We start from the raw sequence: 13975 nt of genomic DNA, 5'->3' as shown, positions 1-13975 counted from the left end.
AGAACGAGATTATTTTTATTACATCTTAACGACCAACCAAATCACATAAGAGCTTGTAAAAACTCCAGCTTGTCCCATACAACTTAGGCACATTTCTCCTTCGGAAAATCGACCTGGGCTTATGAAACTTTCAGTCTTTCAATATTATCAAATGACCAGTGCCGTAGGAAGCATTTTCATATTTAAAAAATTTGAGCTCTAGATTGCTTAAAAATACACTCAAAACATGCACATAAAGACAATTATGACAAATTAAAAAAGAAAAACTTGCATTTTACAAAATAACCATTTTTGAAAAAATTATTGGGGCAGCATAGCCCCCCTTGCCACCCCCCCCCAGTTGCTACGGCACTGAATGATATAACCTCTACACCTTTTTTTATAAGGGACACTGAAAATAAGGAATTGTTAAGGAACTGCTTACACTGAGAATAAGTAAATAAGATGAGAAGATTAGGAAAACCTCTTGACTTTTTCGAAAGTTCATTTTCCTTGTTGTTGCCTTACCTTACCTATATCGCCTGTCTGAACATATGTAACAAAAAATGACCTATTTATAGATAAGCTATGTTTACGGAAGCCCATTAGTGCCATTTAAATTATCCTTTAATTTTTTAACGACGAAACTAAAAAAAATGACGACGAAACTAAAAAATTGACGACGAAAATGAAAAAAAATTGTTACTTCGTTTCGTCGTCGAACAAATTGACAACGAAACTAAAAAATTGACGACGAAACTGAAAATAAATTGTTACTTCGTTTCGTTTCAAAAAAAATCAACAACGAAACGAAAAAAAATTGAAAATGGTGGCCCTGATAGTTTCAAAATGCAAATATCATTGATTCTGGTGGATTCTGAAGATGGATTTGATAGTTCTGGTGAATGCAATGCTGGTGAAGATGGTTCTTGTGAATGAGATGCTGGCAATGATGAACCAGAATAAGAATGTGATGGTGGAGATTGTTGGAATCACCGGTGTCATTGGAATCATTGGAACTAATCAATGATGAAATCAATAGTGCAAATGATGAAATCAATAGTGCAAATGATGGAATCAATGGTGCAAATGATGGAATCAATGGTGCAAATGATGGAATCAATAGTGCAAATGATGGAATCAATGGTGCAAATGATGGAATCAATGGTGCAAATGATGAAATCAATAGTGCAAATGATGGAATCAATGGTGCAAATGATGGAATCAATGGTGCAAATGATGGAATCAATGGTGCAAATGATGGAATCAATGGTGCAAATGATGGAATCAATGGTGCAAATGATGGAATCAATGACTGCAAATGATGGGATCAATGGTGCAAATGATGGAATCAATGAAGGATGGAATCAAAGCTGTAGCATGATGAGATGATGGAATCCATTGTGCGGGTGATAGAACCAACCATATTAATTTCATCATTGATTAGTTCCAATGATATCATCACATCCTTATTCTGGTTCATCATTGCCAGCATCTCATTCACAAGAACCATCTTCACCAGCATTGCATTCACCAGAACTATCAAATCCATCTTCAGAATCCACCAGAATCAATGATATTTGCATTTTGAAACCATTAGGGCCACCATTTTCAATTTTTTTTTACTTTCGTTGTCGATTTTTTTCAACGACGAAACAAAGTAACAATTTATTTTCAGTTTCGTCGTCAATTTTGTAGTTTCGTTGTCAATTTTTTCAACGACGAAAAGAAATAACAATTTATTTTCAGTTTCGTCGTCAATTTTGTAGTTTCGTTGTCAATTTTTTCAACGACGAAACAAAGTAACAATTTATTTTCAGTTTCGTCGTCAATTTTGTAGTTTCGTCGTCATTTTTTCAACGACGAAACGAAATAACAATTTATTTTCAGTTTCGTCGTCAATTATCTCAGTTTCGTCGTCAATTTTTTTTGTTTCGTCGTCAATTTTTAAATTTCGTCGTCAATTTTTTACTTTCGTCGTTAAAAAATTAAAGGAAATAAATGGCACTAATGGGCTTCCGTATATGTTACATAATTGTTTTCTGAAAAATATTTTAATGAGGAGGAAATGAATAAATAAATTATTTTGAGGTTTTCATCAATCAAAGGTGGTTTTTAAAGCAGGAGAAGAAGTCGATTAAATTTCGCTTAAAGTTTAATTATTCTTGTTAACCGCACATTATCTAGGTTGCTGGCATCCACTAACGGATCTGTGCTCCTTATAGAGTTTCTTAATGAGCGATATTTCCTTTGTCCAGAGATTTGTCGCCTTTAACCGACTAGATATAGCTTACACTAACTGCCACCTTTCAAATAATATGTTGAAATATTATTACTATTATTTATTCATTTACTTATTTTTATCCTTTTATTTCTAGACGGAAGAACCCTATTATTATTTTAGGGAAGTCGATTTTATGATGAAAAAAAAGTTCTGTAATAGGAGATTAACTTTCTTTAAGAGTGGCAATTATAAGACAATACATGCATGGGGAATAAAATATAAGCATACATTTGGTTACTGAAAAAATAAATGTGAAGATTTTCTTTTTTTCTAAAAATGACAATGTAAAGAATCTATCTAAATAATAAAAAATGATGGGTTAGTTTTAAAAATGACAATATAAACAATCCATCCAAATAAAAATGATGGGCTAAGCGGTTTTTCTATATGCAATAAATCTAAATAAGTACAAGCGGTTTTTCTATATGCAATAAATCTAAATAAGTACAAAGCACAACAATGACTCCTTTATAACTGTTTGAAACTGCATCCCATTGAACGAACCCTCCCCAATTTCTTGCTGGTTATACCGTAAAATATATATAGGAAAAGATTCCAGAAAAGTATCAAGAATCTTAGTACGGAAATGGGAAGTTGTTAATGATTCAAAATAAAAATCCTGAATAGCAAATGGTGTATCAAGATCGGTGAAGTTCGATATTGAAGCTTGATTTATTACCTTGTTGCCCATCTCCGACGGCTTATTAGCAGACGCTCACGCTAAAAAACTTAAAGAGCAGGCAAATATCTATCATCCCATCGGCCGGGCGATGTCAATTGAACTGTTAGATTACCGAACCAAATCGAACAGTCATCAAACCAAGAAATTCCGGTAATGTCCGATTGGTTTGATTGATGTTTGATGTGTTTGATTTAGGGTTTTCGTTTACAAATCATTCTCGGAGCACATGAACAACTCTTTTCTGCTAATCCAATGATTGTAAGGGAACCATTTGAGCTACAAAAACATTGATTGAACTTGATCAAACTGCGATAAAAGTAATCAAACTTTAATCAAACTGAAGATTTTCCGGTAAAGTTCGATTACTGTTCGATCAGGTTCGGTAATCAAACACCTAACCGTTCGATGAAATTTGATAGTTCGATAACGAAAATCGGTTTGATAGGGTTCGGTTGACATCGCCTGGGCTGGCATCGAGGAAGAAAAGCTGGAACTTTTTCTTAAACCAAACTCATTGAACACCAATCAAACTTCATCAGATAAAAAACTGTCAACAAACTTATATAATATATAAGTTTGATGACAGTTTATAATCAAACTAATCAAAAAATTTTCTTACCAAATCAGGCACGGTAATCGAACAGCTATTGTTTGATTTCGTTGGATAGTTCGACAGTTCGATTACAAAAAAAATGATTACTAAATGATTTCTAGGAAACACGTGGAAATACTCTTGCTAAAACTGACTGTTTGTCACAACTGGTTAACATTTAACACATAACTATTTGGTGAAGAAAGGAAAAAAAAAAAGATCATACCTGTGCTGTTTGTAGTTTTAGTGAAGAAATGTGTTGCTGTTTGCTGTTTTAGTGTTGTTGTTGTGGAAAATTAACTCTTTTTGTACTACTTAATGAGCATTATCAATTTATTGGTGCATTCACTAACTACACAAACATAAAATACTTAGTAGTAAACGAATAATAAACCTCTATAAATACTCTACAAAAGACCAGAAAACATGATAAAAATTTATACAGCAGCAGCAAGTTTCAAAAGCCATTAAAAAGTTCTCACGATGAATGTTTACAAAGGCTTGGTTACACTTCTTACACTAGCGTATTTTAATCATTAATAAGAAAAGCGCTGTTTTTTATCTTTGTGAGTGAGTCCACATTTAGAATATTGTCCGTAGTACGCCCGCATCCAAACACCCACGCCTTATCTGGCACCCGATGTAGAAATTTTCTTCCGACACGCTAAAGCTCTGAAGGTCGGGAAAATTTTCAACATCAGCTGGAAGAAATACATTACGGAATTTCGCCTGACCGCGTAATTTTTTAGAAAAATGGGCCCGAGTGCAGTTTGGACAGGGAAGGTGTCATGGCCGACAAAATTTGGGTCAGAAAAAACTTCAAAAGGTTTCACGAAATAAATTCAAATACAAAACTTTTTGGAGAAGGAATCATGCAAAATATTATCATTCTTTTCACAAGGAGCAGGGCATGTAGAAATACTCAAATAAGTATTTTTCCTTCTTTAAACTGATCACAGAAGCAAAAACAAAATAGAAATAACATTGTACACAAAAAAGCCTGAAAGAAGAGAAAAGTCATAATCGTCTATAACAACACTAAAAGAAAAACTGAAGCTATAGAAAATAAACCAGCTGCGCTGGAAGCTCCGGCTTTAGAGATTAAAAGATGTGAAAGATGAGCTTGTTGAGTTAGTTGTGTTCGAACGTTGCCCACAAACTACTAATCAGAACAGATCAGAAAGCAAAGCAATAAATCTATTGCAGAGCGAGTATGAGAAATAATCTTAACGAATTGTACGAATAAATAAACCAGCTGGAAGTTTAGCTCTTCTAAGTGATTACACATGCACTTTCTTGCTTAAATAAGCCCCGCCCACTCATCCTCAACTAAAAATTTCAAAATTGGAGCTAAAGGAGATAAACATTTAGAAGTGAATATTTCCAAGTTCTTATAAATTTATTTTTTTCTAAACTTGCCAATAGCGAAGCCATGATGCGCCGTTGATTTGATTGTCCGGATAAAATTTAGTTAATGGGATAAACTTTCGCGATTGGGCCTACCCGCGAAATTTAAAAATTTTGCGGGGACTTAATTTCGCGGGTGGCAATATTTTCAAAATTTTGTGACTTAACTGTCAAATTGTGCATTTTGGTTGTTGAAATACACATTATTAGCACTTCTTTGATGCCAGTAAACATTCAAAAAGTATTTGTTTGACAAATTTTGAGTTTTGTTTAGAAATATTTCGCGAATGAGGCCTTTCCAAATTTCCATTGAGACTTAATTTTGCGGATGACACCCAACTCCGCGAAATCAGCGAAATTTAATCCCCGCGAAAGTTTATCCCATTAAGCCACGGGTTTTTAGCTAAGCATTATTTTTTCTGCTGGGATAATACTTGGAGAAGAGTAGGATAAACCAAATTAAATGGTCAATAGTGTGTATGTAATAAATAGTGTTATATTTGGAAAAAAACCTGTTTCGGGTTTGAAAAATGTTCAAAAGGAACGGACGCCCCAGCTAATGAAATTACGACAAAGTCCAAAAAATATCATTTTCAGTTATAACACTGTGAAAATTTCTCCGATCTTGTTCAAATTTACACAGGAATTGTGTTTTAGTATCCTTTACTGAATTCTCATAGTGATATGTTTGTAAAAAATCTGTGTCGGGTTTGAAAAATCAAAAGGAACGGTCGCCAGCCGCGACGAAATTACGACAAAATCCAAAATGATCATTTTCAGCCATAATACTCTGAAAATTTCTCCGATCTTGTTCAAATTTACACAGGAATTTTGTTTTAGTATCCTTTACTGAATTCTCATAGTGATATGTTTGTAAAAAATCTGTGTCGGGTTTGAAAAATCAAAAGGAACGGACGCAGCAGCCGCGATGAAATTACAACAAAGTCCAAAAATGATAATTTTCAGCCAAAACACTGTCTGACTGTGAAAATTTCTCCAATCTTGTTAAAATTTACACAGGAACTGTGTTTCAGTATCCTTTATTGAATTCTCATAGTGATATGTTTGTAAAAAATCTGTGTCGGGTTTGAAAAATCAAAAGGAACGGTCGCCAGCTGATGATGAATACGACAATAACAAAGTCCAAAACAGGATCATTTTCAGCCATACATAACACCACAAAAAATACTGTGTATCAATGGCTGTGTGTTTGAAAGTTTCATTGTCAAGTTTGAAAATCCAAAAGGGACAACCACCAATTAGATATCATCACATCATGAAAAATGACCAAAAGTCCAAAATAGATCATTTTTACAGCATAAAATCATGAGAAACACGCGTATTTGAATTCAGTATACAGTACAACGTACAACGCACCATCAAACTTCTCATAAATCGTGTCCAAAACATCATGAATAAGGATGAAAATGATCAATTTTTCACTGAGATTTGCCAGTATTTGCTACACAGTCAGCTAAAGTCCACTTTCGATAGCCATCTTTGCTTTTTCTAAATACTTTTCGGCCAATCAAATCACAATATTATCGGAATCAGTGATCCGTTTTTGTTAAATCGGAATAGATCATCGGATTAGATAAACAAACAAAAAATGTCTTGACCCTTGTCGGAAGAGAGAATTAAAGGCTCCTAGGCCGGAGCAATGAATACTAACCCTCAATGAACACTTTTGTGAAGTTTGATAAAGATTTTATCCAAAAAACTTCAGTTCTCGAACACTGAAGTCGGTTTGTTGGTTGTCGGCCGGTGGACAACAGTTATATTTGGAGGACGGTCTAAGATAGATAACAACATGAAAGTTACTGATAAAAGCCTAAGCCCATAGGAACATACCTGCTTTAGTTTCTTTGGTCTTTGAATGGTATAAAATTTGAGAAAGTGCAGAAAAATTCAGCCATCAAAACAAACAAAAACAAAAGTTATGATTATCAACTTTTCTGTGGTAGAAACACATTTTTTGGGTTGGTGCACATACAGAAATTACACTGGATACTAAAACTAATATTCAGGGAGTGATAAGTACAGTTAAACTACAAAAAATCCATCAAAAGAAACCAAAAACAACCATACAGCACACATTTTTTGAAAATTACATCAGCCATGTTGTTTGTAATTTTTGCCGACATACTCATGACGTGGTAACTAACGACAGTGATTTGACGGTCTTTTTGAGGCGCCAGATCTCAAAAAAACAATTTTTGAGCGTTCAGCACGGCCCCGAAAATGAGGGCTAAACTTATGTCGGCACATCAAAGGACGACTACTATTCCTCTCCGATGGTATATTACAGGCAGGGATAACTTCAAATTAGCCTATCATAGGCTGATTAGCCTATCATAGGCTATTTAGCCTATTTCATACAGGCTAATTAGCCCATAATGAAGAAAAATTAGATTTTTGAGCCAAATACTAATAGTCGCATCTTTTTTTCACTAAAAACAAATCTTATATGTTTCAAAGAACATTCTCCACTTAAAAATCTTTTGTGTTCAGCTCCCAGAAAAGATGTATTTTAAAAAACTAGCTGATAGGCTAAATAACTGATAATAGGCTAATTTTCTGATCTTGTACCGTGTGCAAAAAAAAATAAATAAAAAATTTTAAAAATTTTTCCGCGAAAATGTCGAAGTTTTTATACTGCGCATGCTCGGCGCATGCGCAGTCAGAAAAAATTGAATATCTCCTATTCTGGAGTTGATTAAGGGATGATATTTGGAATATACATTAATTGAGTGATTAGAGATTAATCTGAGGATTTATAGAATGCGACTATTAGTATTTGGCTCAAAAATCTAATTTTTCTTCATTATGGGCTAATTAGCCTGTATGAAATAGGCTAATTTGCTTATTCTAGGCTAATTAGCTGATATTCCGAGATGATAGGCTAATTTGAAGTTATCCCTGCCTGTATTAGCGAGGTTAAGCAGGAGTTTATTTTGTGCCGTACCGTAAGGTTTTAGGCTCAGTCCGGGGTGTTTTAGCCTGACTCCTATAACGTTACGGTATTAAGGAAAAAAACAGTTAAGCAGAGAGGCTATCTATGCCGTGTGACGTAATGTTTGTTTTGCCGCCTTTCACTTTCGGTTCCAGCTTCAAAAAATTTTGTTTGGTTTTTGTTTTTAAGCTTTCTTTTTCAGACTTATTCAGACGTCTAAGAATAAAGTGCTTTTAAAATGGATGCTGCCAATCATGAAGAGATGGAGATTGATTTTGCTGTTGGTGATCAAAATGAAGAAGAAATGATTCTTGACAGTTCCAGTGGAGATGATGAAGATTCTGATGTTGTTGTTGATTCTGATGTTGTTGTTGATTCTGATGTTGGTGATGGTTTTGAGTCTTCTGATGATGAGGTTTTAGTAAGTGATGTTGATGACAGTGAGAACGAAGATGGTGATTCTAGTAGTGGTTATGAAGCTGATGATAGTGATGAAGAGGATGATGATGATGGTGAAGTTGATGTTGTGGATGAACTTGTGGGAGCTTACTTGGCAGGTGTGCTTGAAGATGAGGATTTTAATTTATTAATGATAGCTGCTAATGCTGGGGTTAGAAATGATGCACGTAATGATAGAGTTTTGCAGAGGTGGGCGCCATTTGATTTTGATGCGTGGTCAGAGGAAGAGTGTCGAGTGGATACAAGATTTAAGAAAGTTGACATTATAAGACTTGTTGAAGCTTTTGGTTTGGGAGATGAAATTATTACACATAACAGAGTGAGGTGCAGTTCAGTTGAGGCATTGTGTTTGTTGTTACGACGTTTGGCGTTTCCTTGCAGGTTTATTGATCTTATGCCCAAATTTGGTCGACCCAAAGAAACATTGTGTGTAATATTTAATCATGTGTTGGACCACATAAGCACCAACTTTATCCATTTGCTGGAATCGTTTGATCAACCCTGGCTGTCTCCTGAGCGTCTAACACACTATGCCGAGAGGATCCACACCAAAGGAGGCCCACTTGACAACTGCTGGGGATTCATTGACGGAACCCTCCGACCCATAGCCCGCCCGAAATTAATGCAAAGGGTGATGTACAATGGGCATAAAAGAGTTCACGGTTTCAAATTTCAGTCCATATCAACTCCTAATGGAATGGTAGCAAACTTCTTTGGGCCACTTGAAGGATCTCGCCATGATTCGTATTTGTTAGCACAGTCTGGGATTTTGGACAATCTTGAAAGGTATTCGGTTGGTGTTAATGGGAATCGTTTGTGTGTTTATGGTGATCCGGCGTACCCTTTAAGCGAAAGCATCCAAACTGGTTTCCACAATCCTCAAGATGAAGATAATGATAAAATAAAATTAAGGAAATGGAACAGATGATTTCTCAATCCATTTTTTGACTTGATTTTTTGAAAGAGAAGCTTTTTTGAAAGAAGAAGAGAGTGAGAGAACAAAAGTACTTATTTCATACTTGCAACAAAACATCTAAACTAAAAAGCCTTGAAAGGAATACGTTTGTATACAAAACGAAAACATCAAAATAATATTAGAAGGAAAACAATTCACAAGATGATTTTTAACGTCACCCTATGATTCTTTCTCCTTTAATAATAATTTAATGTGTTCGTTTTGTCTCTCGATCAAGGCTTTTTGAGTCTGGATTGTTTCTTTCAAGGATGCAATTAGTAAATTTGTCCTCTCGTGCTCTTCTTCCTTCAAAGCAATTTCTCTTTCCAGCAAAGACTGATCCTTTTCCTTAACTAATTTATCATTATCCCACTTTTGCTTCACAAAATCCATCATCTCCTTGCTGTCAAATTTTTTTTATCTGACCTTTGCTGCCGTGGCTTTTTTTCCTTCTTCAATCTTTTTTCAGTCTCAGAAAACCTTTCAAAGCATCTGTTCCTTTGTTCTTTTCCATTCTCTTCCTTTTCTTTCTTCTTTTTCGCTTGGTTATTGTTTTCCTCCTCTCTTTCATGCAAATAATCATCTTCCATACTTATAAGTCCATCCAAAAGATTGTCCCTTTCATTGTACTCAGGTGCAATGCCAGACCCTTTAAGTTCAGCACTGTTTTTTTTTCGGTGTTCCTTCATTTCATTTGTCACGCGCTCTCTAACAGTTTTATTTTGTATTCCCCATCTTGTGGGTATAATTTGGCCATATTTTCAGCAACTTTATCCCAGGTTTCTCTTCTGGCAGGAGTGCCTTTTTTCTGAAGAAACGTGCCACATGACGTTACCTCTTTAAAAAGTGAAATGTCTCTATCAAAATTAAAACGGATCTTTTTCTTTGGTGGTTCAGTAATTTGAGAGGAAGGAGAGGCAGTAGTGGTGGTGGTTGAATTTGAAGATGATGGAACGTTGTATAATTCTTTGGGGATAATTTTTCTTTCTGGTATGAAGTTGAGCGGTTGTGTTGCAAGGTTTAAGACAGGCTGATGTGGTGAATTAGTTGAGGACGAAGTTGAAGACGAAGTTGGAAATATGAATAGAGATTTCTTCTTTTGTTGTTGTTGGGAAATTGATGGAAGTTGTGGTGGTTGAGTGGTATGATGACATTGTTTACTTGATGACGATGGCACCACAGAAACACTAAAAAATAAGAAATAAAAAATTTGGTTTTATATTGTTCAAAGTATCTATTGGTTTTTGATTTTGACAGAACAACAACAAAAAAGTAGCTAGACATGTAACTTTATTTTAAGAGCAGAAACAGCAAAGAAACGTCTGCTGTTGTTGATATAAAATAGTAATAAAGATTATTTATTTACAACTTACATCTTGACATTTTTTTGCGATAAGAATGCTTTCACTTTTTGTGTATTCATTGTAATATAACAGAAAGTATCTAATAACAAGTAAATTAAAAAGCTTTCTTTGGTCTCAGCTCCAAATTTCAAATCTCAAAAAAAAATTTCAAAAAAATTTTATTTTGTTTATCTATTTTCCCGGGTGATTTTGACCCTAACTGATTCAGTCCAATCTCCGTAGGCTAAAAAGTGCCTTAGATCCTAAGCGATTTCGACACCGTTGTTTTGTGAAATTTCACGGCCTAGATCCACTCCCCAACCAACGACGTACAGGTCAAAATCCACAGGACACAAGCAGCCTCAGGAGTTTGGCGCTAGCCCGCGAAAATCCCACGGTATAGAGCGCTTACGGCACAAAATAAACTCCTGCTTAACCTCGCTATTGGCCCGCTCCTTTAGAGCTTTAGCGTGGGCGGCCGCCAATACGCCATCGGAATATCAGATAAACCCACGCCCTAATTTGCGCCCCAAAAGTATTGCCCGAATAAACTACGGAATACTAAACATACGGAAAAAAAAGGCGACAAAAAAAAACAAACAGACAAAAATTTTCACTAACCTCTCACTCATCGCGAAACTATTACGCCACCTATGCTCCGCTGCGCTCCGCTCGGTGGCAAAAACTTAATTGTCAATTTGAATGTTTCACAGTGTTCCAGGTTTTACCCACAAGTCATCGCAGGGCTAAAAATTAACGTTTAACGGTGCCAAATAAATAAGTAAGGCTAGAAATAACGCAAATCAAGCTTGGGGATGTCTTCACATAAGGTACGTTTCAATTTTGTTTCAATAAAAGCATATTTGTTGATGGACACCATACCCTTCAGATTATCGCAGAGGATTCTTGCCATTGTAACTTTCTTCAACTGGCGGCGTTGTGATGGTGTAAAAACGCCTCGTTTCAAGTAGAAATAACGATCGCCATCCCTCATATTCATAAACTGCTCTTTTATCAAACATTGAAATATAGGACCAACTGCAAACCCAGGTACATGATTTTCCGAGACTCCAGCAGCAAACAAATCAATATCATTAGGGTGGTTGTAAACGATTCACGTTTGATGTTTTGACTCAGCATATATTCATTCGATATGCAGGCTAAAAATAAGTACAAAAGTTTTGCTTAGAAAAATGTTTGACAAGGCCTAAAAATTTGCTTACAAGACATCAAGAAATCTAGGCTAAAGTCCAATAACAAAGCTAAGTCTAGGTGAAAAAATATACTTACTAAAAACACTTTGGCGTGACAGTGGTAAAAACTTCACCTCAATGTAACAAAATTCTTTCCAAACAAGAAATTGCTTTTAGTTTCGAGCACGAAAATCTCTTCTTGAAATATGTCAAAATTCTCTTCTCTCCTCTCTCTACAGTACAAGAGTTTGAACACAAAACAGACACGAAAGGCAACACTGTCAAACGCCTTCAAAATGCTACGTCATAATTGCCTAATTATAATATAAAAGGCTAGAATAAATTCTACAATAGAAAAACAGTATCAAAAGTCTCAAGGGACTACGCGAAACACTAATGAGTTGAGACGCTACGCTGGAGAACAAATTAGAGAGCTAATTATTAATTAGTACCGACATCGGTATCAAGACAAAACCAAATTGACCAACATCAAATCCAAAACATAAGGTGCAACCATATGCACCGACATAAATAGACTTTAGCAAATCCTTTAGCAACTTTGGTCGGCATGTATCGTCGAAGCTGTCGGAAATTCTTGATTGGTCTCAACCCACAATACTTTCTCCATTTTCCATATGTTTGCATACCAGTATCTCGGCCTCGGTGAATATTGCCTGCTGAAAGATCGAAGTGGGAGCTGGGACCCTTAAAACTAGGAGGTAAAAGGGCTTTCCTGGCAATAGCAAATGCGAATTCAGAATTAGTTGGAGTTGATTGATTTCCAATGAGACCAAAACATAAAGGCTCGATACAATTACTACGGACTCCTCGTAAATCTCCGAAAATCTCTTGTGTGGTTAAACTTGGGTACGCTTTATCATAATTTGCATTCAAGCGGTGGAAAAAATTGGGTACAGTGCTATGAGCAAATCGAAAAGCGGCGCTATTGAAGGCATTAATGGTGGAAGGCTCCACATATGGTTTATATCCACTATATCTTTCAATATCCGCCAGCTTCGGTACATACTCATTGTAAGTGATATGTTGATATTCTGCGATCACAATTTTCCGTGCTTCCTGATAAACCTTATCGCCGTCCCAATCGGGATGACATTGTTTCAGCTCTTTGGCAACGCGATTATGTTCACGAACCCAGACCACATGAATAGACCATAATGCAGTGTTTTGATCTACCTCCACATCTCCTGCATCAGAGCATTGAGGCAGTGAAATACAAAAAGGCTTGTTTGGGAGAAATGGAAGCATGTTATCACCAATGGTTATAAGCTCCCCACTACCTGTCAAATCAAAAGAAAAATAGAAATTTGTTAGGGATTTACATTGAGTGTGTCCCGTATTAAAGGTTTTGTTTAAAAGTTTTGTTTAAAGGTTTTGTTTAAAGGTTTTGTTTTTAAATAAGAGTGATATCGTTTGCTTACTCATCAATTCTAATTTACAAGCTTTTTCACATTGGATTGACACGGATGTGGAGCAACATGATCAGAAAGAGAGAAAGAAAAACATTTTTTTTGTTTATATCAGCCTAATATGACAATAGGTAGAAACTGTCCTGATATGAAATATGTGTCTGATATGAAACGGGAACACTTTAAATAAAACCTTTAATAGAAAATAGTACAAAAATATTGTTTCATTTTAGTTTTGAAGGTGCATTACATCACGCAAATTTTTTTCTCCATCATGCATCACGAAAATTGCTAATATTTGTCATAGCGTAAAAATAGCGCAAAATAACCCTAATTTTTGCATTATGTATCGTGCATCTAATATCATGATTAAGCCATCACGCAAACTGCTGATCTTAAAATACCGTTTTCCCGCCTCTTTTTTCGTCAAAGCCGTAAAAGTACAAACCCCCCTTTCTTTCACATACCAATCGACACATCAAAATGACTTCAATACACAATCAAGGTTTAGCTTACCATTGTTTCTCCGCAACCGCTTAGCAACCACGTCATTGTTACCATATATATTCGACATATCGACAAACGACGTGTATTCGTTCACTTGTTGCCGTTCAATCGGTCTCTTCTCTTGACATAAAGCTTTTCCTTTAGCAAAGAATTAGGCTGCACGCATCCCCTCTGATATGATTTGATATAGGGGA

General features: G+C 35.6%; 2 protein-coding genes and 1 long non-coding RNA gene across 3 annotated transcripts in view; all 3 read right to left on the bottom strand.

Moving 5' to 3' along the window:
• LOC136809997 (eosinophil peroxidase-like) overlaps positions 1-549 on the bottom strand; it is a gene marked incomplete in the record, with an annotated part of 7665 nt that extends 7116 nt beyond the window's left edge. The window contains 1 exon segment of the mRNA XM_067066570.1: positions 450-549. Coding sequence (XP_066922671.1) covers positions 450-487 — 38 coding nt within the window.
• A 9284-nt stretch (positions 550-9833) lies between these two features.
• Positions 9834-10800, bottom strand: LOC136810008 (uncharacterized). The gene is made up of 2 exons (XR_010847047.1): positions 10685-10800; positions 9834-10498 (listed from the first exon to the last, which is right to left on the bottom strand). It is a non-coding gene; the product is annotated as an uncharacterized lncRNA (long non-coding RNA).
• A 73-nt stretch (positions 10801-10873) lies between these two features.
• Positions 10874-13929, bottom strand: LOC136810214 (thyroid peroxidase-like; the record flags this gene model as incomplete). The annotated part of the gene is made up of 3 exons (XM_067066787.1): positions 10874-11769; positions 12350-13145; positions 13791-13929. Coding segments are annotated over 3 exons (1263 nt in total), but the record flags the coding sequence as incomplete, so codon positions are not given.
• Between the last annotated feature and the right edge of the window lie 46 nt (positions 13930-13975).

This window comes from Clytia hemisphaerica, unplaced genomic scaffold (assembly GCF_902728285.1).
Source record: "Clytia hemisphaerica strain Z4C2 unplaced genomic scaffold, Clytia hemisphaerica genome assembly, whole genome shotgun sequence".
In the NCBI taxonomy this organism is placed as follows: domain Eukaryota; kingdom Metazoa; phylum Cnidaria; class Hydrozoa; order Leptothecata; family Clytiidae; genus Clytia; species Clytia hemisphaerica.
The sequence above is the reverse complement of the archived record's forward strand: the minus strand, read 5'-3'. Positions and strand labels throughout refer to the sequence as shown.